The sequence below is a fragment of the Pelodiscus sinensis genome, chromosome 9 (genome assembly GCF_049634645.1).
Source record: "Pelodiscus sinensis isolate JC-2024 chromosome 9, ASM4963464v1, whole genome shotgun sequence".
Classification (NCBI taxonomy): Eukaryota; Metazoa; Chordata; order Testudines; family Trionychidae; genus Pelodiscus; species Pelodiscus sinensis.
The window spans coordinates 25,361,168-25,385,062 of NC_134719.1; the positions used below are offsets into that span (position 1 = coordinate 25,361,168).

General features: G+C 42.7%; 1 protein-coding gene across 3 annotated transcripts in view; it reads left to right on the forward strand.

Moving 5' to 3' along the window:
• MIGA1 (mitoguardin 1) overlaps positions 1–23,895 on the forward strand; it is a 63,303-nt gene that overhangs the window by 34,595 nt on the left and 4,813 nt on the right. For all 3 annotated transcript variants that reach the window (XM_075936323.1, XM_006129576.4, XM_006129577.4), the window contains exons 8-15: positions 1,549–1,649; positions 15,574–15,692; positions 16,712–16,784; positions 17,542–17,628; positions 17,802–17,900; positions 18,213–18,347; positions 19,858–19,911; positions 23,729–23,845. In XM_075936323.1, the coding sequence (XP_075792438.1) occupies positions 1,549–1,649; positions 15,574–15,692; positions 16,712–16,784; positions 17,542–17,628; positions 17,802–17,900; positions 18,213–18,347; positions 19,858–19,911; positions 23,729–23,845 (785 nt within the window). The remainder of the gene's footprint in view (positions 1–1,548; positions 1,650–15,573; positions 15,693–16,711; positions 16,785–17,541; positions 17,629–17,801; positions 17,901–18,212; positions 18,348–19,857; positions 19,912–23,728; positions 23,846–23,895) is intronic.

Sequence of the window (23,895 nt, forward strand, 5' to 3'; positions counted from 1 at the left end):
GGGTTTTTGACAGTCTGTGCATTTCATAATTTTCATTTCTCCCTTAACGCTTAAATTTAATTATTTGAGTAGTGAGTTCTAAAATTCCCAACCTGTCATGGATGGAGTACTTATCTCTGTGGTGATTGCTGCTCTTGGAAGTGACTGGCATGTGCCTGAAGGCCCTGAGAGAAGCAAAGCAGGGGTCTCCACATGCTGTCCTTGCCTGCAGCTTTCATTGCTCAATAATGAGGAACCGTGGCTAATAGAAGCTGTGGGATTACTGCCTGTAGAGGAGGAACAGCACATGGTGCCATGGAGCTTTTGCTGTACGTGCCAGCTGCTTTCAGGAGTGTTGCAGGGCCAGGGCAGCAGTAAACCTGCCTTAACTCCACTGCTCCACCACCTGGAAACCGTCTCAGTTAAATGGTGCCCAGCCAGAGCCTGCTTCCTGAACCTTCTCCTGCACCCAACCTCCTGCCCCAGATGTGAGTGCCCCTGCACCCAAGCTCCTTCCCAGGGCTTGCATCCTGAAACCCCTCCTGGACCCTAATCCCCACCCTGGGCTAAGCCCAGAGCCTCTCTCACACTCCATCCTCCTTGGTCTGAGACCAAAGCTTGCACCCAACCCCTACCCAACCTGCTAAAAATGAGTGAGGAAGGGGGAGTGAGTGAACAGGGGAGGCCTTGGCGAAGGGGTGGAGCAGGGGCAGGGCCTCAAAGAAGGGGTGGGAAGGAAGTGGGGCAAGGTATTTGGGTTTGAGATAAGTCTTACATTGCACTTAAATTGCAAAAGTGATCTTGTGGTTTAAAAGGTTGGAAGCCACTGACTTAAGGTAATGTAACTCCAGCTACGTAGAATATGTAGCTCGAGTCAGCTTACCTTAAACTGAGCTTCGTGGTGTCCCCACAGGGGGAGGCCAACATGTACAAACACTCTTGTCAGCTTCACTTACTCTTCATGACTACAAGGAGTTCAGTGGCTAGCCAGAGCTGCCTTTAACATTCGATTTATGGATCTATACTAGACCTGCTCAATCAAATACTAGAATGTTGAGCTTCAATGCAGCCAGTGAAGACATTTATTTAAATTAGTTCAGTGAAGTAGTAGATCTTTGAGGAGAGAAAAACAGCCTGAGAAGACAACATCCATAGAGCATCTTTGGATCTTTCTTGCACCTGCCCCCCACTAGCAGTTTCACGTATGGCAAAAAGAAGATGGTGTTTTTAAAGCCACCCTGCAAGTAAAAACTGAAAGAAAAGCCCCAATCTTGTGTGTGCTAGGGTTTGGTTAGGGTTTGATTTGATAACTTTTTACTCATTATGGCTGTATGCTGTAGCTTTCTAGGAGCCTCACCAAAATGAATGCATTACTAAACTTGAAAAGTTTTCAATACATTCATCATATCAAAATTTGTTTAAACAACTTTTATATGCAAAATAACAGTATGACATCTTATTATTTCCAACATTAAAAGACGGGTCATCTAAAATGCCATTTAAATTCAAGGCTTGTAATTAGACTGTCAAAATGGCAAATCGATCAATTGATTTATTTTCATTTTTAAGATAAAGATACCGCTATAACTGTGAAGAATAATACAGAAGATTTCTGTCTGCGAGATACTCTGAGCATTGCATCAACGGATTCCTTTGTTTCAGCAGCTGAGGTAAGAGTCAAACTGATTGTTTCTTTAATCATACTGGAATCTTTCTTCCATGAAAAATAAATAGATGATTAATGTTTGTCTTTGCTTAAATTAAAAGCTAATCTCTGTGCGGAGAAAGTAAATGGCATCTCACATGAAAAAATGCCTCCCTTTGAGGACAACTTCCGAGTACTTTCTTTACCATGAATCCGTAGAGCAGGGGTCGTCAACCTTTTCAAAACAAAGAGCCAAACTACATCAAAATTCAGGTCAACAAAGAGCTGTGTAAGAATACCCATTTACATGACTGAAAATATACGACTTAATATTATTGATGATTGACATAATGATTAATAATAGCATAAATGAAACATTTCATTCAAGGATTTTATTTAATGAGGGTTCTTCTGCTGCATCTTTTCACACATTTCTTTGAAGTTTACGTCAGAACTGGTCAAATTCAGCTTCATGCATGCATTCAGGCTGTCTTCTGTCAATCTTATGATGGGGCTGGAGATGTGAGGGTTCAGGAGTCTGGGTTTGGGTGTATGGGGTTTTAGGACAGGTGTTTTGGGTGTATGATGGACTTGGCACAAGGTTGGGGTGGGGGAGTGTTATAGCAGAAGGTTTGGGATATGGGGGTGCAGGAGTTTGGGTTGGGAGTGTATGAGACGCTCAGGATTTGGGTTTATGATGGACTCAGGGCTGGGACATGCCAGGAATGCAGGAGTGTTATGATGCTGCTGTCAGATGCAGGGCTTGGCCCCAATTGTGGGCTTGTTGGCTAGACTTCATTTTTAAATGAAGTAAAATATTATGTCCTCACAAAAGGTTTCAACATTGTCTTTATGGCAGGGCTGGGGAACCTTTTTTGCGTCAGGGGCTACTGACCTACAGAAAAATCAGTCAAGGACCACACAAGTGAGAAGGAAAAAAAAACACTCCAATCCTCCCCGATGTGGCCCCCAACTGAGACATCTCACTCTCTTGGCGCTCCAGCCCTATGGGTGGGTGGGGGAGACCAGGGAGCACAGAGGTTCAATGCCTCAGGCCAGATGAACTCTTCTTGGGTTGCAGGATTAGTGGATTTTGTGGGGTCCCCTAGGCTCTGGGGTGGGACCAAAAATGAGGGGTCCAGTGTGTGGGACAGAGCGGCCCAGTAAGTGGGATAAGGATGGGATGCAGGATCTGGGTGGGAGGTAGGATGCAGAAGTGGGCTGGGGCCAGGGTGTATGGCCAGGAGGGAGGGCATAGGAGCAGGCTGAGGGGACGATGTCTGGCCAGGGAGTGGGTGCAGAAGCAGGCTGGGGGGAGGGTGTCTTGCCAGGGGGGATGGTGCAGAGTCTTGGGGAAGATGCTTCCTTTGTGCAGTGACTTATATAAAATGGATTGAAATTAAGCTCTCAATCATAGGTCATATGTAACAGTCCAAGATTCCCAGAGTTTGATAGCTCAAAGTAATTTACAGTACTATGATGAAAAGTAATTTCTAACAAGGAATATATATCCAGTTACTAATTGCCCTTTCCTGGACTTTGGAGAAGACGGGTTATCCAAGGTCCCTTCACATGAGTGAGTCCTGTCAGCTCAGTAGGATACAAAAAAAGATACCACATCATCTCCCATTTTTTTTGCATGAGCTTTCTTACCGTTTAAGAAGATGTACAGAGAGGATGCAATCTGCTAACTTCTGTCTGTTTGGTAACAGGCAGAGGACACGGTCTTTTAGTAAGAGAGTGTAATGTTTTGTCAGTGAAATTCTTCCTATCCTGAGCCTAACGTGAATCAGTCTTCTTAAGAAACACTGTTATAATTGCAAGAACAGTAATCCTCTGGCTGTTGCCTTTCTAAAACATCAAGCTAGTCTCACTGTCTTGATATTCTAAAGCCATCAAGTATGTTTGCACTTCAGTCAGGAGGAGAGATTGCAGCACAGGTAGGCATATACACAAGCTAGTGCTGAATAAGCTAGCTTGCTAAAAATAGCAGAGAAGCTGCAGTAGCCTGTGCTTGCCACTTGAATATGTATCCAGGGTCCCAGACAAAGCTTGTATTTGATAGATTAATTTGTGCCATTGCCTGTGTTACTGTTGCTTCAGTGCTATTTTCAGCAAGATAGATCAAGTATGTCTACATGTGCAGTGCAGACATTCTCTTAGGGCTAGTTCTGATTCCCTTCCAAAAGCACAGAAAAAGATGTAAGATGTTCTCTTCCTATTCAGTTGTCTTGGCCATTTAGCAACCACTCCCTGAAATTCATGACACCTCCCAGTGACAGATTCATTTGGGGATCCTACTAGTTACTTTTTAAGAATTGTGTTTCCATTGGAAGAGGAAGTCAAGGAAACAGCAGTTCATAGGAAACTATATATTCTTCTTCGAGTAGTGTCCCCGTGGGTGCTCCACTCTAGGTGAAGGGTCGCCCTGAGCCGCAGATCGGAGCTTTGCAAAGCAGTTTTCCCCCTGTTGAGCCACACATGCTCAGAAGGCGTCTCGAGCCCTTCCCGCCCTCTGCAGCGCGCGGCTCAACCCCCTCCCTTTCAGTTCCTCTTTAACCGCCCTCGTCAGCGGACGGAGCGAGCAGGAGCTCCCTCACAGTCTCTCAGACTGTATTTTCCATTAGTTAGGTTACATAGTTTTTCCCCTGTTACTCCAAGTTAGTTTCCCTTGTTTTTCTCTTTGAAATAATAACAACAAAATATTTTTATAAGAAGAACGAAACTGACAACAAAATCCCCCCTCTGGGACTAAAACTCCCTTCAGACCGGAGCCCCGGGTGAACCGGAGCGCTCTCTCTCCTGGCTCCTCAGCCAGAAAAACACATAAACCATATAAAAGAAAAAGAAACGAAATACCAACACTTTAAAGAAACAAGAAGCAAGGTTGGGGTGGGGCTTTAAAAAATGCGAGCAGTGTCGCGAGCCTATGCCGGCTTCTGACGGCCACACGAAATGTATCCGCTGCTTGGGGGAAGCTCACTCACCCCACAGCTGCACGCACTGTGCTTCCCTCACGGCGAGAGCTAGAAAAGATAGAGAGCTCCGCCTGAGGATGATTTTATTTGATAAGGCTCTGCAGCCTTCAGAGCAGGGGGAACCACAGCATGAAACCCCCCTGCCACCGAAACCTACAAGGCAGAGAGCCTCACCATCTCGCTCTCTCCCGCCTTCTTCCTCCCCCAAGACCCAGGGAGAGGGGCAAAGAAATCCAAGGACCCCTGCTAATAAAGCAGAGGGAAAATCCTCGCGGTCTACATCAACGCCGGTGCGCGCTGCTTCTGAGCCCTCCCGGGAACGCACTGAGAAACCCGGGCGAAAAGAAAAGCCGGCGCCGCTTCAAACCGCGGCGCCGCAAAAAACCCCGGCGCCGCTTAAAGGGACGGCACCACTAAAACAATCCGCACCGCAGCAGAGCAAACCCCATACACAGCCGGCACCGGCTGCGACCACAAACCAGAGCTCTACACTGGCACCGGCAGCAGACAGCGAGAGGCATCTTCAGGAGTCTGCTACAGAGCTCTCTAAGCCACCGTCTGACACTCACAGCAGGCAGCAACATTCATGCTTCCCTCCCATTGACTGCTCACCTGGGACATCCTTTGCAAGGCATTCCCCTGCCAGATCTATGTCCCCAGTGTCCTTGCAAGGCGCTCCCTTTCCAGATGATGACCGCCACACGACATATTCTTCGCGACAAATGTCGCCAAGGGGGTCTCGTTCCTACTATCAGAGGGCAGGACCGCAACAAAACCCGTGGCACCCTTACTGGTCTTACCCGTCCCCACCTTACCCACCCCAATGGGGGCCCTGGGACCATTGGGACCCATACAGACGCCAGTCCTCAGTCCACTCCACACCATCTCAGAGGGGTCTGCCTCATCCACGGGCCCTACCCCCTGCATCACACACAGAGCAGGAGGAGGAGGAGGAACGACTTTCGGATAATGAATCCGATATTCAATCGATAAACATCACACACCCAGATGACCTGAGTGCCCAACAGGACGATGCGGTTATACCATCAGATACCGTAGCGATTGATGAACTCAAACAGTTTCAGGAGCTATTTAAGCGGGTAGCAACAAGTCAGCATGTCTCCCTACAAGAAGTGCAAAAGAAACAACACCACTTGTTAAAGAACCTGCATCCTACGTTGCATAGTAAGATTGCCCTGCCAATTGACGAGGCAATCATGGAAACATCTGAGGATCTGTGGAAGACACCCGCATCCATCCAACCGACTAACAAAAAGATTGATAGAAAATATTTTGTTCCACCAAAAGGCAATGATTTCCTCTTTACGCATCCACAAGCAAACTCCTTAGTGGTTGAATCTGCACAGCAAAGAGCGAAGGTACCGCAATACAAGAATGGCAATACAGACAAAGACCATAGAAAGCTCGACTTCTTTGGAAAAAGAATATATTCCTCTTCTACCCTACTACTAAGAATATCAAATTATTCTGCCCTCTTAGCGAATCATGACTTTGATAATTATTCAAAGTTGGGAGAACTGATACCACATCTCCCTGAGTCCAAAAGAGCTATCTTGAAAGCAATAGTCCACGAAGGCCATACCATCGCTCGCACTGCCCTCCAAACGGCAATGGACGTTGCTGACACAGCAGCTAGAACTACAGCTACGGCGATAATCATGCGCAGAACTTCCTGGCTACAGTCATCTGGAGTTCCCCGAGAACTTCAGCCCAAAGTAGAAGACTTACCATTTGATAAACAAAAATTATTTGCAACTTCTACAGCCGAAATGCTACATAACAGTAAGAACTCGAAAACCACACTTCGCACACTAGGCATGTACACACCGCCTTTCAAACGCAGACGATACACCCCATATAACACGTACAATCGTTACAGATATGGGCAATACAACCGACCACAGAGACCCTATGAGGACACTAGGCCAAGGCAACGACCTCAGAGATGGCGACCTAATCAAGGCCGCCCACCAACTACCCAGTCCTCCAAGCAGCAAATTTGAAGTCGTGGTCGAGGGTCTGCAATACCTCCCTCACGATCTAGCAATAACGCAACATGGCCATCTGTTTACCCACCGTTTGCGGCCGTTCCTCCCACAATGGGAATCCATAACATCGGACCGCTGGGTTCTAGACATAATTCGAGTAGGATACACTATCCCATTTACCACTACCCCACCTACCCTTCCCCCTACCCCATCGCTTTTCAGGGACCCCTCTCACCAGACTCTACTAAAACAAGAGATCGATCGCCTCCTTTCAATCGGAGCCTTAGAAAGAGTACCAGTAGTGTTTCACGGGAAAGGGTTTTACTCGAACTATTTCTTGATCGAGGAAAAAAACGGGGGGCTGGAGGCCAATATTAGACCTCCGCAAACTGAACAGGTTTCTCAAGAAACAACGCTTCAAAATGGTCACACTTACAACAATCATTCCTGCGCTAGATCAAGGGGACTGGTTCGCAGCCCTCGACCTACAAGATGCGTATTTCCATGTAACTATCCATCCCGCCCACAGACGCTGTCTACGCTTTACTCTCGGCCAGGATCATTTCCAATACAATGTCCTCCCCTTCGGCCTCTCCTCAGCTCCGAGGGTATTTTCAAAGGTACTAGCAGTTGTCGCTGCGTACCTCAGACGCCAAAATGTCATCATATTCCCCTTCCTAGACGACTGCCTTTTAAAGGGCTCGACACAGGACGTAACCGCCTCCATGATAAGTACGACCACATCCCTCCTCAATCGTCTAGGCCTTCTACTCAACGAAAACAAATCAACACTGCACCCAGTTCAAAATATAGAGTTCATTGGGGCACGCCTGGACTCAATCACAGCCCGAGCATACCTACCTCGACAACGTTTCATAACTATGCAAGAAATTATAAGCGTAATGTTTACAACTCCTACCACTACAGCTCTTACTTATCTCCGACTAATGGGCCACATGGCTTCCACCACCTACGTCGTCCACCATGCTCGTCTGCATTTCTGATGCTTCCAACTCTGGATAGCACGTGTATACATATCGTCATGACACTCCCTCAACAAGACGGTGACTATTCCACCAGACGTTCTTGCATCCTTAAGGTGGTGGACTATACCGAACAACCTCCTTACAGGTGTTCCATTCCAACAGATCGAACCCACTATACAGATTACCACAGATGCTTCCCTCCTTGGCTGGGGAGCACATATGAACAATCAAGGGGTTCAGGGAAGGTGGTCCCCATCCGAGGCACGACTACACCTCAACCTCCTCGAACTGCGTGCAGTAAGGAATGCCTGCGCACACTTCGCCCCCAACATTGCCAATCAGACGGTCCGCATTCTAACGGACAACATCTGCACAATGTTCTATATAAACAGGCAAGGCGGAGCCTGTGCCCGCTCCCTCTGTGCAGAGGCTATCCGCCTGTGGAACTCATGCATCCGCAACCATGTCACCCTGGTAGCATCCTACCTGCCCGGGGTGAACAACACCAGAGCAGATTCACTCAGCCGCAACTTCACCTCGGATCACGAGTGGGAGTTACACACAGAGGTCGCAAACTCAGTCTTCAACCAATGGGGATGGCCATCCATAGACCTTTTTGCATCTACCCAGAACGCCAAATGCCCCCAGTTCTGCTCACGCGCAGGACTTGGCAAACATTCCCTAGGGGATGCCTTTCTAATCAAATGGACAGCCCCCCTTCACTATGCCTTCCCCCCCCATACCGTTAATCCCGAAAACCTTACGCAAGATCTGCAGAGACGGAGCCCTAGTCATCCTGATAGCCCCATCTTGGCCCCGCCAAACTTGGTACCCGTACCTGCACAGGCTAGCGGTTCACCCTCCTTACCTGCTACCTCACCGTGTAGACCTGATATCTCAGAGCAATGGAACGATACTGCACCCACAGCTCCACACCCTACACCTTCAGGCTTGGCTGCTCTCTGGTTCTCGGAGATAGAAAATCACTGTTCCCAACAAGTGAAAGACATCCTCCTCCACAGTAGGAGACAGTCCACTCAAAAAACTTACCTACAAAAATGGACTCGATTCTCCCTCTGGTGCCAGCGAACCAAGGTAGAACCCTGTGTCGCCCCATTAAATAAAATTTTGGACTACATTCTAGACCTTAAAGTGTCAGGTCTGTCAATTTCTTCTTAAAGAGTCCATCTTTCTGCAATAACAGCGTTCCATACCTTCATTGATGGCTTCTCCATATTTGCCCATCCTATCTCTAAGAGATTCCTTAAAGGGCTCCACAACGTATACCCACCCCGTAAGGCACCACCCCCCCTTATGGGACCTAAATCTTGTTCTCCACCAACTCACCGGACCTCCTTTCAAGCCTCTGGCTACAGTACCACTCCCCTTTCTCTTTATGAAAGTCTGCTTCTTATTAGCTATCACGTCCGTCAGACGGGTGAGTGAAATTGGGGCATTAATGGCAGTACCCCCTACACAGTTTTTACGAAGGACAGGGTCATACTTAGACCTCACCCAACATTCCTGCCAAAGGTCTGTACAGAATTCCATGTAAATGAACCGATCGTACTACCTACCTTTTTCCCGAAACCGCATGCATCACAGAAGGACGCCACTCTGCATACCCTGGACATTCGGAGGGCTCTCGCCTTCTTCCTGGAAAGAACAAAACCATTTCGTAAATCCGAAAGACTTTTTATATCCATCGCTGAGCGTTCTAAGGGAACACCTCTGTCATCACAACGAATCTCAAAATGGATCTCCACATGCATAGTCAAGTGTCATACCTTGGGCAATAAGCCACTACAGTGCCCACCAAGAGCGCATTCCACTCGAGCCACGGCCGCTTCTACAGCCTTTTTGAACAATGTCCCCTTAAGGGATATTTACCGAGCAGCAACGTGGTCTTCAGACCACACCTTTGCCAGACATTATGCAATCCTACCGCAACTTAGACATGACTCAGCAGTAGCTACAGCGGTGCTCTCTACCACCGCTAAACATTGACTCCGGCTCCCTCCAGCCATATGTTGAATACTGCTTGATAGTCACCTAGAGTGGAGCACCCACGGGGACACTACTCGAAGAAGAAAAGGGAGTTACTCACCTCGTGCAGTAACGAGTGTTCTTCGAGATGTGTGTCCCCGTGGGTGCTCCACGACCCTCCCTTCCTCCCCTCTGCACGGAGTCTAAATTACTCGGGCGGAGATGAGGAACTGAAAGGGAGGGGGTTGAGCCGCGTGCTGCAGAGGGCAGGAAGGGCTCGAGACGCCTTCTGAGCATGCGTGGCTCAACAGGGGGAAAACTGCTTTGCAAAGCTCCAATTTGCGGCTCAGGGCGACCCTTCACCTAGAGTGGAGTACCCACGGGGACACACATCTCGAAGAACACTCGTTACTGCACGAGGTGAGTAACTCCCTTTTTCTCATTTAGAAGTAGTTGTTTCTGGGGCTAATTCTAGTTCAATAGCATGTTAAGTAATCCCACAAATAAAGAGTGCACACTATGAACGAAACTTCAATAAAGGACTACTCATCATGAGTCAAATGGTTTCTGATTGTTAATGTATAAGTCTCCTTGCTGGAGACCAGGTAAATGAGAAACATATTTAGATGAATACACTAGAGAGGAAGGTGATGAAGGCCCTTAGATGTTTTAAAATTGACTATGAAGTGTACAAATGGTGTTTTCAGTCTTGCTTTTGAGATATCAGAACTTGCCTCCTCTACATATCAAGCTGCAAGAGGATTTTGATAGTCTTTTGAGGGTCTGGAACATCAGAGCTGTAGGTTGAAACCCAAATTGCCATATTCCCAGCCACTAACCTGGGGGAAGGCAATGGTCTTTCTCAGTGTTTCTCAACCAGTGCTACAAGTACCTTTACGGGTACTCAAGAGAAGTCTGGGGGGTACATCAACACAACTGAAATTTGGAGAAAACTGAATTTTTGTTTTAAGTTTTACAGTGTTTTTCTACTTTCTACACCCAAAAAATTCATCACCCACCTGGCTATGATTAAGTTGTTTAAACAAACGTGTTGCAACAGTAGAAAAAAATTGTGTGTCTGAAAACTGTAGATACTGGGGCTACTTATACATTTTTTTTAAAAAAGGGGGTACTTTATAAAAAAGAAAAAAAAAGGTTGAGAAACACTGGTCTATCTTAACCTGAGCCACAGTTGGTCAAGTTTTCATCCTATAGCAGTGAGGTGCAGATGCAAACTGGAAGTTGCTAATAAAAAAGTTGCTGCGAGCTGAAGTTGCTAATAAAAAAGGCCTCAGTTCTAAAATAATAAACTATTAAATCTCTGAAAAGCTTTACCTTTCAGGCATCTCAGTTTTGGGAAACCAATCCCATTTGGTACAATCCCCTGGTCTCGTCACATGTCAGGTTTGAATTCAGGACTTCTAGATCTAAAAATGTGACCTTCACAGCTTGAGCTAAAGGATTTGGTGTGTTAGTTTAGTGGCAGTAGCATGCTCAATATCTTCACATGGTCTAGCCACAAGAGAGGGGTGAAGAATCACTATGTTAATGTGAATTATTTCTCTCTCTCTCCCTTTTAAAAAAAGGATATATTTACACACACACAGATTTTTTAAAAATAAAAAGCTTTATTTCCAAACTATTCAACAAGGCAGCCATCTTGTCTGTTGGATTATCCTAAGCTTGTCTTTACTCTGGGAAGAGAAACCCATTAAAAATAAATGAGGCAGTTTGCTGTAGGTATAGGCAAATGAACAATTATTACTTCCGTGTATTTTAGCTATCGGTAGAGAATTGTGATCCCCAAGGAGTAGGTTGTGTTCTTCAGGGATGTTGAAATAAACCACAAATTTCTACATTCTGAACCTGGGTATGGAGTCTACTTAACCTCACTGTTGTCTGTAACTGGTATATATCCTCCTTTTTGTTCCATTTCTTTACAAGACAAAACTGTTGTGTCATCGTGTTTACTTTGATCGTAATTAATCTTACTAATCATCCTGAACTAGACATTCTCTTGTTGAAGAAGTTTGTAAGAGTCAGTTTCATAGGAATTTTTGGCAAAGCTATGAATATGTCTTTTTAAAATCTTGGACGTAGTGTGCCTCAGGGAGTTAGTGCTCCCTTTGGTACTAGCTTGGGAGGTTTGTTTAAGAAACATTCCATGCTCTATATGTTACTAATTCTGTTTAAATTTTGTACTGGTGCCCAACACTGTAGTATCTGACCCTTTGTGGCAAGATTTATCTCCACTGTATCAGATGTGGATGTGAAGGATACATGTTAGAGCTTCAGTGTTTCTGACTGTTTGCATTCTGAGAGTAGTTTTATGACGGAATTGTCTGCAGATCATCCTTCCTTTCATAATCTGTTCGACCTGGTGGAGGGCTGCAGTCAGTCCCCATCTCTAAAGCCCTGCACATCTGCAGATATCTGTTTTATATCTGCAGCTGATATCCACAGCTCATTTTTGTGGACACAAATGCAGATGTGGGTACAAATTTTGTATCTGTGCAGGGTTCTACCCATCTCCCCTGACCTCTCCACATCTAGTCCTACCCATTGCTGTCCTCCAGGGGCTGGGGAAGAAAGTTGTCTCCTTACTGCACCATACAGTAGGAACCCTAGCCTTGTCCCTAGCTGCTTCTTCCAACTAGGGGTGTGAATGTGTATTCATATACACGGTTAACTGAGGAGCGCGGGCTCATCAGTTAACCTTCATGGTTACATGCAGCCCTCCCACTCCCATGTGTGCTGCTGCCTCTGCTGTATGTGCAGGGAGCTACCTCTTCCCTCTTCCCCCCCCAGCAGCAGCTGGCAGCACGGGATTGGGCTGGTGGGAGCTGATACGCGCTTAAAAGCCAGATCCTTCTGTGTACTGGCTCCCGTGGAGTGTGTACACACCACACACACACACACACACACACACACACACACACCATATTGCTGCCTCTGTGTCATACAGAGCAGCACAGGCAGGGGAAAGCAGGCAGGAGCCAGTGTTCACAGGGAGCCAGCTCCCACCTGTCTCTGCACCCAGCATGTAAACATGTAACCGCTGAACTTTTCAGTGGTTACATGTTTAAAATGTGTTTATTTAGGTTAATGTCCCTACTTCTAGCTGCACTTCAGATTCCAGTTTAGAAGACTCCCTGCTGATCAAGTATCTGCACCAGACACCTGTCAAGTTGCAACAACTTTAATTTTACCTTTGCCTTCTACCTTGCCTATTAAGTTCTTGAGCTGCCATGGGAAAGTCAAAAATAGCCCAGGCCAGGCTTAACAATGGGGGGGGGGGGGGGGGGAGTCCTTGTCAGTCCTAAAAAAAGCAATTAGCACACACTAGACCCAAAAAACCCTGGTCCTAACCTCAGGATGGGAGAATAGGAGCTGTTTTTTTCTGGTCATGTAATGGAGCCCAATCAGGGGAATAGGGCTAATATGCCACATTCTTGTACGTATAGGACCATATGAGCTTCCGTTGCACTCTTTAAACAACCCAGCTATCTAGGATGCCCCACATCCAAACCCATGAGGAAGCTGGGCACCCATTAGAAAGATGAGGGGTGACCCTTCATGAAGCCAGAGAGCCCCTCTCTCCCTTGCCTGTCCAGATGAATCCTCTAATCTCTGAGACCACTGGGGTGCATGGACAGCCTTTGGTTTTTTAAAGTTCTCCAACTGCTTCTAGAAATCCTCCTGCTAAAAACTGAGCCACTCTAGAGGTAAAACACCTCTTTTTATTGTCCTCTAGTTTTATGAAAGAACTGAATGTTCATTAGTACACTAGCTTCTACGTTTTATAGATTAAATAATTGTCACAAATTTTATTTGATTTATTACTAGATTTATTTCCTTTTGATTTGGATAGTTTTTATAATTTAGATGAAAATTTTTACAGAAAAAGGATAAATTGCTGCAGTTGCACTATTAGGAGTATTTTTAAACTAATATATTTTCTTTTCTATGAAAGTGCCATGTTTTATTTTTCATATTCAGGAAAGTGAAAATGCTACTGTTACTCTGACTAGGGCATTTCAGGTCTTAATTCTCCATTATAGACCATTGAGTAAAATATATATACTCTGTAGCTGTAATAACTAACTTATGTAGCTGTAATAGGTAACTTTGGCTTTGTGCTTCAATTTATTGTGTACTACTATATGCTTCTGTTTGAATATATTGTAAGTTTGAAAAAGTTTTCTATAAACACTGTAGACGGTAACTGGAAAACAGATTCTATATGAAGTAAGATTTTTTTCCTTATTCTGAAACTACTGGGAAAACTTGTACAAAAGGTATGTTTATATCTCAAATATGAAAAAATACTATAACATCTGTTTATTTTTACCACCACTAATCAGCTACAATGTTACTTACTATTTCTAAAGCATACATTTGACAAGCTTCACATGAAAGAACTTGTTGCTTTCTTAATTTAAACACAATAACTTTAGAGAATAACACTCTAAATCCTCTAAACACGTTTTAAACTATTTTGTTACTATGAATATGATGCTATTGTTAACTAGTATCACAACTTAAATCTGATACATTTTCACAGCTGCAGATCTATTTCAGGAAGTCAGTTTATCCTAGTCCATTCTGCTGGGCCAGCAAATAAACAAGACAGAACAAAGATTTAAAACTCTCAAGACAGAAATGTAAATTTTCATGCTAGTTTAATTACTTGTAAATTGCTCTATGTACATTCTTATCAATTTTAAAAAGTTTTTATTCTTCACTTAGTCTATTAAGTACCCAGTCTTGCTTTAGAACCAAGTTCAGGAAAGCGTCTCTCTCCATGCTTATACACGCTAAGTCCCATTGAAATCAGTGGAATTTAAACACATGCTTAAGAGCTTTTCTGAATTAAGGCCATAAGTCTGGCCATTGTATTCACTGGGGTTTGCTCCAGTGAGGCCCACAGAAAAGGCCCATTCAGAAGTATATTTTTTTGATTAATGTGCCTGGAGAACTTTTCTTGCCACCACTTAGATAGAAATATTCCCAGTGATGAGGAAAAATATGCCCATAATTTCTTTTCTTAACCTTAATGTTAAGGAGAGACTGTATTTGAAAGAAACATTGTATCAGTTATTTGTCTTACTTTGAATATATGTAGAAGACAGTGACATAACTATGTTAAAAACAGCGTATATTTTAATTGTTGTAAAAGTTTTATTTCAGACACTTCTAAATTAGGGTTTTGATAGCTAGCTGTACAGAATGCCTTTTAGCTGATCTGCAGTAATATTGTAAAGTAAATTTTATTGAGATCATTTGAATGTGTGTTCCATTTACTAAATGGAAAAATGTGGGCCTTTAAACGTTTTTGGATAGATAATAAGAATGATGTAATATTTGTAATGGAAATGGTAACTGTTTCACCTACTAGCCACAGCTACAAAGAGCGAAAAAATCTGGTATTCCTAACATTGGATGCTTTATATTAATGTTTTTGAAGGGTTTAAATATTGTTTTCTTTAATAATTTGTGCATGGGTAATGATGGATTTCTGTAGTAGTGTCAGCCAAAGGTTTAAACTCAAATATTAGAAACTGTAGATAGAGAAGAGCCCCCCCCCCTTTTTTTTTGGCACCCAGAGTAAACACTGGATTGTAATGTCTTCATAGGAAATCTGGTTTAGTAATGAACAGCCACGTTTACTAGGAAAATGACAGTGATTATTTTTTGACAACCATTCGCAGCTTTCTTTATGATGTTACTCTCTTCCTCCTTTTAGTGCCTCATCAATTTATTCTTCATGACCGGCAGCGAGACATTTCATTTCAACAAACCCTGTTGTGGGTTTTTAAGTATTCAAATTGAAAACAAACTAATCTGAGTCTGATCTACAATTTAACTCTTCAGAAGCCCAAATCTAAAATTTAGCTTTCATATTAAAATCCACGGTGTTCAATGATGGTGTGTTGGTTTTAGTAATTTAGCAATTTAGTTACTAAGCTTTAACAAAAAATGTCTTTCAGCTTACTGAACATAAGGAGTTCCGAAATACCTGTGGTTTAGAGTCTCTTTGCCATTGTCCATTATATGAAGAAGCTATGCACTTAGCAGAAGAGGGCAAAATTTATTCCAGAATATTAAGGTATTGATTGATGTATAATAATTAATTTCCAAGAGAAGCAAAGGCATAAGCTAAATACTCTACATCAGTGGTTCCCAACCTTTTTTTATACCATGTACCGGCAAACTGATTCAAAAAATGTTGGCGGACCAGCACTGAAATACTTGCATATTCATCATTGTAATGAATTTATTTGCATATCTTCATATTCATTATGGTAATTTTAAGAGGTCATATGTTACTTTACATTGCATCTAGATGCACACAATACATGTCATTGTAATGGATATTTTTATTATTTCCCTCCCAACGTATTCGCTTTCCACCTTAAAAAAATCATACACTTAATAATGCATGTGCATGCTGGCTGGGAGCAGTTGGAAGCCAGGGGGAGGTTCCACTAAGCTGGAAGGGAGGAGAAAGGAGTTGCAGGGACAGCCACCCATCATGCGCTGCTGGGACAGTCACCCTCTATATGGCGCTCAGCCCCAGTGGCTGGGGCAGCCACCCTCTATGTGATGCTCTGTCGTAGCAGCTGGGGCAGCCGTTCTTCATGCAGCTCTTGGCCTTGGCTGATCACCGCAGCTGCCCATCATGCAGCCCTGCCAGCCAGGCCATGTAACAGCTGCCAGAGCTGGAACTGGAGCCACAGTGAGGTTGCCCCAGTAGAGAGAGCCTCGCCTCAGCCCCAGCTCCAGGCATAGCACACCCAGCTTCCAGCCACACCACTCACCGTACTGCTGCGTGGGGAAGCGGGCAGAGAATTTTTTTTGTATACACCCAGGTGCGCACGTTCTGGGGACCCCCATCATTAGCAACTGGGGACATGGACTGGCAATGTGCTGAGGCCCAGCAAGCCAGGGTTTGCAGCCCGCCACAAGTCCGCAGACTGGCGGTTGGGAACGCTGCTCTACATAATACTGCATTTAATGCCCTAACCCCAGAGTAATGAATGCTATTTCTTAATAAATCCTAGTCAAATTCTGGTATGCTTCTGTTTTTTAAATGTAGTTTACAACATTTTTTTCCCTTTTATGTAGGACTGAAATGCTGGAGTGTTTAGGAGACAGTGATTTTCTTGCTAAGCTTCACTGTATTCGACAGGCTTTTCAGGTAAATGGTTATCTATGTTATATCCATGCTGTCACTCACACATCCTCTCTGTGTAACTTAAATGTAGAAGAATTAGTCCTAAGCTAAAAGCTTTTGGTCTTACCCTACTTCTGCAGTGATCTACTTTTAGTGAAACAGTTACATTGTCATTGTTGAATGCTGTTTATGAGCAGCATATTATTGTTTCACATTGAGCTCACTGAAGGAATATTTTTTTGAGTACTGTGAACTTTGAGGGTTTTTTCGTTATTTTAAAGCTTCTTGAGTAATGTTTTATCTACTTAACAGTGTTGTTGTATTCAGCCTACAATTGAGCCTACAATTTAAAGGACTTGCTTAAGTAGCTTTCTGAATTGGGGCCAATTTATTAAGACAAAATGAATGGCCTCTTTGACAATGATGTGTATCATTGGATGGGAGCAGTGTTCCCTCTAAGTGCGTGGCAGCACAGCTTCATAGGTGATTAATCAGTCCCACCCAGTCCGTCACCTCCACACAGGGAGCTCTGAGCCTCTGACTAGGCAAAGCTGATAAATTGCTTGTGAACCTGTGCAGTTTAGAGGGAACACTGGATGGGAGACACATCTTTTTGAGTGTCCTGGGAATTTTTGCTTCCTGTTATACTTGCATACTGTGTTGATATCCAGCATCTCTTTGTTTCTTTTAACTAAAAGAAACAAATAGCTTTATTTAGTGCAATTCCCTTTATAAATAAGTTGTGAACTTACAGATCTGTATTGCATGGAAAATTTTCCAGGTAATTCTTTCAGAAACAGCTAACAGAATATTTCTTGCTGAGAGCGGAAGAAAAATATTGTCTGCTTTAATTGTGAGAGCTCGAAAGGTAAATTCCTTTTTTTACTGTTATTTTAGTGTAGTCATAGTAATCAAAATTAATTTTCCTGGTCATAGAGTTAATCATGATTATTCTGTGGGCACATTTAAAAAAAGTGCCTTTTAAGCATTTAGAAGTGAAACAAGTAAGCTTACTAGGAAACATGACTCTTAATTTCACAGAATCCAAAGAAATTTGAAGAGGTCTTTGATGAAATGATAAATTTTTTAGAGCAAACAGACCACTGGGCTAATACTGAAATGGAACTTGCTGCCAGGGGGGTAAGTTTGGATTTTTGTAGTGTTGTTTTTCCTTTATTTGACTGTATTACACAATCTGTTTTCATTCTCAACATTTTTCTTTATTCATAAGTATGGAAAATGCAGCTGCTTTTTTTTATACTTCAGGTGATTTAGAGAAATGTGCTTCCTCTTCTTTTTAAATCTCTGTACCACTGAGTTGCAATGTCAGTTTTTTTCCATTCGAAAAATGCTTTTTAATGTTCGATAAACATTAGAGTTTGGAATGCTGGTTTATGCTCTGTTCCAGCTTTGATAGAGAAGTTATTTTAATCTTGTTTTAACTGACTACAGGTGAAAAATCTAAATTTTTACGACATTGTTCTGGACTTTATATTATTGGATTCCTTTGAAGATTTAGAGAATCCACCCACATCTATACAGAACGTAGTAAACAACCGCTGGCTAAATTCCTCCTTTAAAGAAACTGTGAGTGTTTTTTTAAATTTCTTATGATTCTTATTATTGCAACCAATAGGAAACATAAAATTAGTTTCAACATTCCTTTCTAAAACTTTAAATAGGCATACTCTTGGGATTAGGTACCTATTTTACTCTTAAAGATTAGGATAACAGCATCTGTAGCATCTGAATTCATCCTTTTTATCCATGGGTTACAAACAAGATAAGATTCGTCATATTAGCCTACAAGTGGATTCTACTCTGATCTAGGGAGATTTTTCTCTTTATGTCAAAGGTAATTCCATTTCCATCCATAGTTCAGTCCTAAAATACTCCTGAGGAAAATCTACTACAAGGTGTCAGCTTTGCAAAATCTTAATTTAAAATGTATCAAACTTACTTGCCAACCTTTTGCCATAATAATCAATTATAACGGAATAAATGTTGTACTCACTTGGCATAAATAATTATTTTCCTTGGTGAGTAGACTTTTACAAGGCTGCTGTATATGTTCGCCACATTTGAAAGAAGGCTACTGATTTATGGGGGAAATGTATTTGTTCATATCCCAGAATTGTACTGGTCAGGTATGGAAAAGTAACAGAAATTATAAAAATATACAAAGACTCAAACTTCCATAACATTTTCAGAAACCTGTTTTAGGTTTTCTCATAGGTACATTGGCCTGTTTTGCTTGCTAGAAAATGTTCATAATAATAACCAGGCTTCTCCATACATGTTTGAAGGAAGGCATTGTGGTATGACCAATTGTTCATAGATAGTGTTGCTGTCATTGCATCTATTTAGAACTATAAACTGCTGGCTTTCCTTTTTTATTTTTTTATCTTTCAACTATTTCTTCTACAGAAAAAAAGGTAAGCCACATATTTTTTGTAACGTATGTGGTAAAGTTGTGTTTTTGTGAGTAGCAAGTTTCCACGTGGTATTGAAGTTAGCATCACATTCCATCAGAATTCTGTTATGTGCTGTGGCGAATAGGAGCCTAGTTTTGCCATCAGTATGTTATATTGCTCAGATCCATATTTGGACAAAACTCCATAGCTGTATGCACAACTATTTCAAGTATGCTCTTTCTTAAAGTGAAAAAGGCCATTACCATGTGTTCATATGCTGCTACTTAAAATCTGAAATAGTTACAGTTTTGGGATACACACATTTTGGAACACAACATACTGGGTATCAGCGAGGCTGAATTTAAGAGTTGCTAAAGTTATATTGTGAAAAACAGTTGGGGGCTTCGTAAGTCAAATACCATTTGACGCTAATGCAAAATGGGAACTTGCTGGGAAATAACACACAATTTCATTTTTTTATTTAAACATAAGAAACATGATCTGATAGTAAAAGGAGCTGTTCACAACAGATAACATTTTATGTTTGAACTTATAGTGTCACTGCATTAAAATTAAAGAAATAAATAACTGGTCATCAAATGCAAGATCATATAACATACTTTTTTTTAAATAGTCAGTTTCCTTGTGTAGAAGTTTCATAAATAATTTCTTCTTGTATTTAGGCTGTGGCTTCAAGCTGTTGGTCAGTACTGAAGCAAAAAAGGCAGCAAATTAAGGTAAATTGTCTTGATATATAATCTGAAATCTGATGAGTTTTATAATTCAGAGAGTCTGACCAAACTTGAGTAATCAACTGCTGATCACCACCCTGCATTCCCCAGGCAAATGCCCAATGTGGATTACTTACATAGGCTGCTGGCCTGTCACCCTGGGGAGGTGTGGCAGCTCCAACTAGAGCCCAGCTGCATCCTGGGATTCGAGCTGCACGGACTCCTTGGCTCCTCACCAAGAACCTGACTGCCCCTGCTCAACTCTCTGCTGGCTGCCAGACTCTACCTCCCTCTCTCCCCTCCCCCCGCCCCGCCCTTGGGTTCATGGTGGGAGCCAAAAGCCTGGGAGTGTGGGGACTTGAGAGCTGGGGAGATTGGTAGCTGAGCTTCTGGTGAGGAGCTGCTCACGGAGCTGAGAGCCTGAACTCTCAGTCCCCCACACTGCTCTTCTTGAGTCGGTGGAAGCGCTCCTGGTGAGGATGCCCATCACTGACAGAAGGAGGGTAGTGTGGACAAACACCACCACAGTAATTACTGCAGTGGCTAGAAGTTCACCTAACATAGGTCTACTGAAGTTTTTATTGTAGATATGCCCTGAGGCTTGAAGACACTCTTGCAAGGGAGGCAAAATGTTTTAGTGAATAGAACACAGAATCTGGAGTTAAGATCTGGCTCTAGTCTTATCTAGATATAAGCACTTACGTGGACCACCATTACTGTAATATCTAAACGTGAAGGCATTCAATGTGTTTATCCTCACAGCATTCCTGTGTGAGGTACGGAGGTATCACGGTCTCCAAATTTAACATATGGGGAGTTGAAACCTAGAGACTAAGTGACTTGTCCACTGTTATTCAAGAAGTCTGTAATGAAGTAAAACATGTAACTGGAGTTGTCCTGAATCTTAGCTAGCACTCTGAGTGTCCTTTCTCTGCCACTGACTTCTGATCTCAGGTAAATCACATCGATCATTTTAAATAAATCTTCAGACAGTTACTTTCATTTCTAATTATACACTTTGTTAAAGATCATTTACAAATTATACTGTCTGAACTGGTGATGGGAATCTTGATTTATGACATCACTATATCAATGTAGGTGGTCCTTGAGTGGTTGCAGATATGTGCCACTTATGGGTTCTGCAAATATTTCTGCACATCTAAGTAAGGCGTTTGTGCTCTGTAGTTAGCCCCTCATTGCATTATTTAAGAATAGCACACCCCAATCCTCCTCAGTTTCTTCTCACCACTTACAACTAGAGTTGATTCATTCTGTGTAGAGATTTACCTCATTTTTCCCCTCAGTTTTGATGGGAATTTATTATATATAGTTAATTGCTAGTTATTGTAACTTAGTAGGACTTTTCAATTTAGTTTCAGTTGTTAGGATAGATAGGTGCCTGGGTTTAAACATTGTCGTGTTGATTAGGTATTCCCAGTAGTCACCTCTTAGTGGCAAGGAGCTCATTAAGGAAAGGTGCTCTATATGTAAGTAGTTTAAGAAGAGGCCTTAGATGGTGAGAGACTTACATCTGAAATAGCAGCTCTTAGAACAAGCCAGGAGGCCCACTTTACCACTGGAAGTCTCTTCAAATTGTCTGCCTTATGTTCTCCTTTTAGAGTCTATCTGAAATGTGCTTTCTGACTGAAGATCTGGTGCTCCCTCCAGCAGGAAGAGAGTGTTCTCTCCTTCCTAGAGTCCTCTGAGGAAGAGGTCCCATAAGACCAATCAGTTTCTTTCCAGGGCTTGTGAGGGACTCCTCTTCAATGTCTAGGAGGAGTGCTGACTTGCACTGCGAGTTCTGTGAGATGCATGATGGAGCTGGCCCATCTAACCATTCCTTGGTATCATGACAAGATCATTTGTACTTGTTAGAGAAGAAACAGGCGACCCAGGCACGGATGGGGTAAACAGAACTGCTTTATGGCTCACGCACATTAACTTCAGACCCCAACACATTGCCAAGTGGCAACAATTACACCGTTTTATCTATTTTAGTATGTTAATTCACATGTTTATCATTACTTTCCCTAAAACCTTATTTGGTATGTTAACTCCCATACAATGAATATTAACAGGCAGGTGATGAATATTATTATACCCTCCCCTAATTACTATTTACAAAATTTCTAATTAAATCAACACTTTTCTGTGCTACAAACTTTCCGAATCAGCAGGTTACAGAGATGATAAGAAAAGTAACCCTGAAATATTTTATACAGAGCCAGTGAGGGTAAGTAAAAGACACAACAAAGAAGAGTAGCTGCATGCTTATCTATCTTTTTAAACTGCAAAAACGAAGGGAAAGAGCATATTTATACATCAGAGAGGATAATACCTGCTTTGGCCAGACTCTTAATCTGTCTTTCCAGACTGCAGAAACAAAGGGAAAAATACATGTTTAAAGGCAATGCCTATTATGGCTGATCTCTTACCACTCTTATCTCAGACCCCTATTAATTTTTACATATCCGAGCAGTACTCTGTACTGTTGAATATGGCCATTGAGCTTCTGTTGAATTTGATTCCTATCACAGCAGCATTGGCATCAACTATCTCCATGCCATTGTCGTACTGGATGACATCTGACCTGCTCTGTTTTTCCATTCCTGATTCCCCTATAGTTCAGGAGCTGTCAGTTGTGTCTTTTACATCATCATCTTCTGCTGCACCACTGGTGGTGTCTGTTCAGGTCATATATTGTCTTACTCAGTGGTGCTGCATTGCATGCTGTCTTGGTCTCAGACTGCAGTGTCACAGCCAACATCTTTTGTGGTACCAAAAAATTCATCAGCACAGATGCTTTGTTTGGCAGTAATATCTGTACTATGGACCACATCATTGGATTTAGTCTGACATTGGTTTTGGCACCATCATTTCCTCAAGTGCTGACTACAGGGTGATGCTTCTCCTGATACTAATAGCGACAATCACACATGTATCTTCTGGGTCCAGTTTCAACCAGCCAATTCTCATCATCCTCCAGCATCAAGCAAGCATCCATTTTGAATTGCATTTCCAGAGCAGTGTGGTGACCTTTCCATCTCAACCTTCTTGGTTCAGAGAGAGTCTGTCTTGCTTTTACAGTGCTTATGATATGGTTGCAGTGGATAAACAGACCTAAGCACCACTGTTCCCTCTAAGCTGCGTGGCTGCACAGTTCCGTATCTGCTTAATGAGTCTCGCCCAACCAGGGGCTTGGGACTCTCACACTGAGATGCCTGGCTGGATGAGGAGCATTTCTCCCTCAGGGACAGCAGCAGCTCCCTGCTGAGGATAGAGCTTCAAGTTTCTCTCCCAGACAGTAGGGAGAGGACCTGCTATTATTCAGAATTCTTCTACAAAGGAGTTTTATCACCCCATTACAGCGGGAGACAGCTAAACTGGAGTTTATTTACAAATCTGACACTATCAACTCGGGCTTGAATAAAGTTAGTAACTGGTTAATGCACTACAAAGGCAATTTCCCCTGCTTTTGATATTCGCATTTCTAAATCAAATTATATGAATGGAACACATCCAGCCTGACTTAATTAGTTTCATTAACACCAGTCCCACAATTGACAGACCACTGCTTTTCCTGTTCTATATATACCCTAGATTCTGTAATTTCCATTCCAGCTCATCTGATGAGAAGTGGGTTTTACTCTCAAACTCATGATCAAATATATTTGTTAGTTTCTAAGGTGCCACAGAACTGCTCAGTGTAATTTAAATGAGTAGCTTGGCTAGTTACCGGAAACCTACAAAATGCTTTAATTTGATGTAATGGAGATTCATACTGAGAAAAAATAACTCGTTTCTTTACTACTTAAATCACCAGGTGCCTGAGGGTTTTTTTGCCCACTTCTATGCCATTTGTGAGCATATCAGTCCTGTTTTGGCATGGGGCTTTTTGGGACCTAGAAACTCTCTTTATGATTTATGCTGTTTCTTTAAGGTATGCAACCTTTTTTTAATTATCATTTATATAACACAAAAAAGCATCTG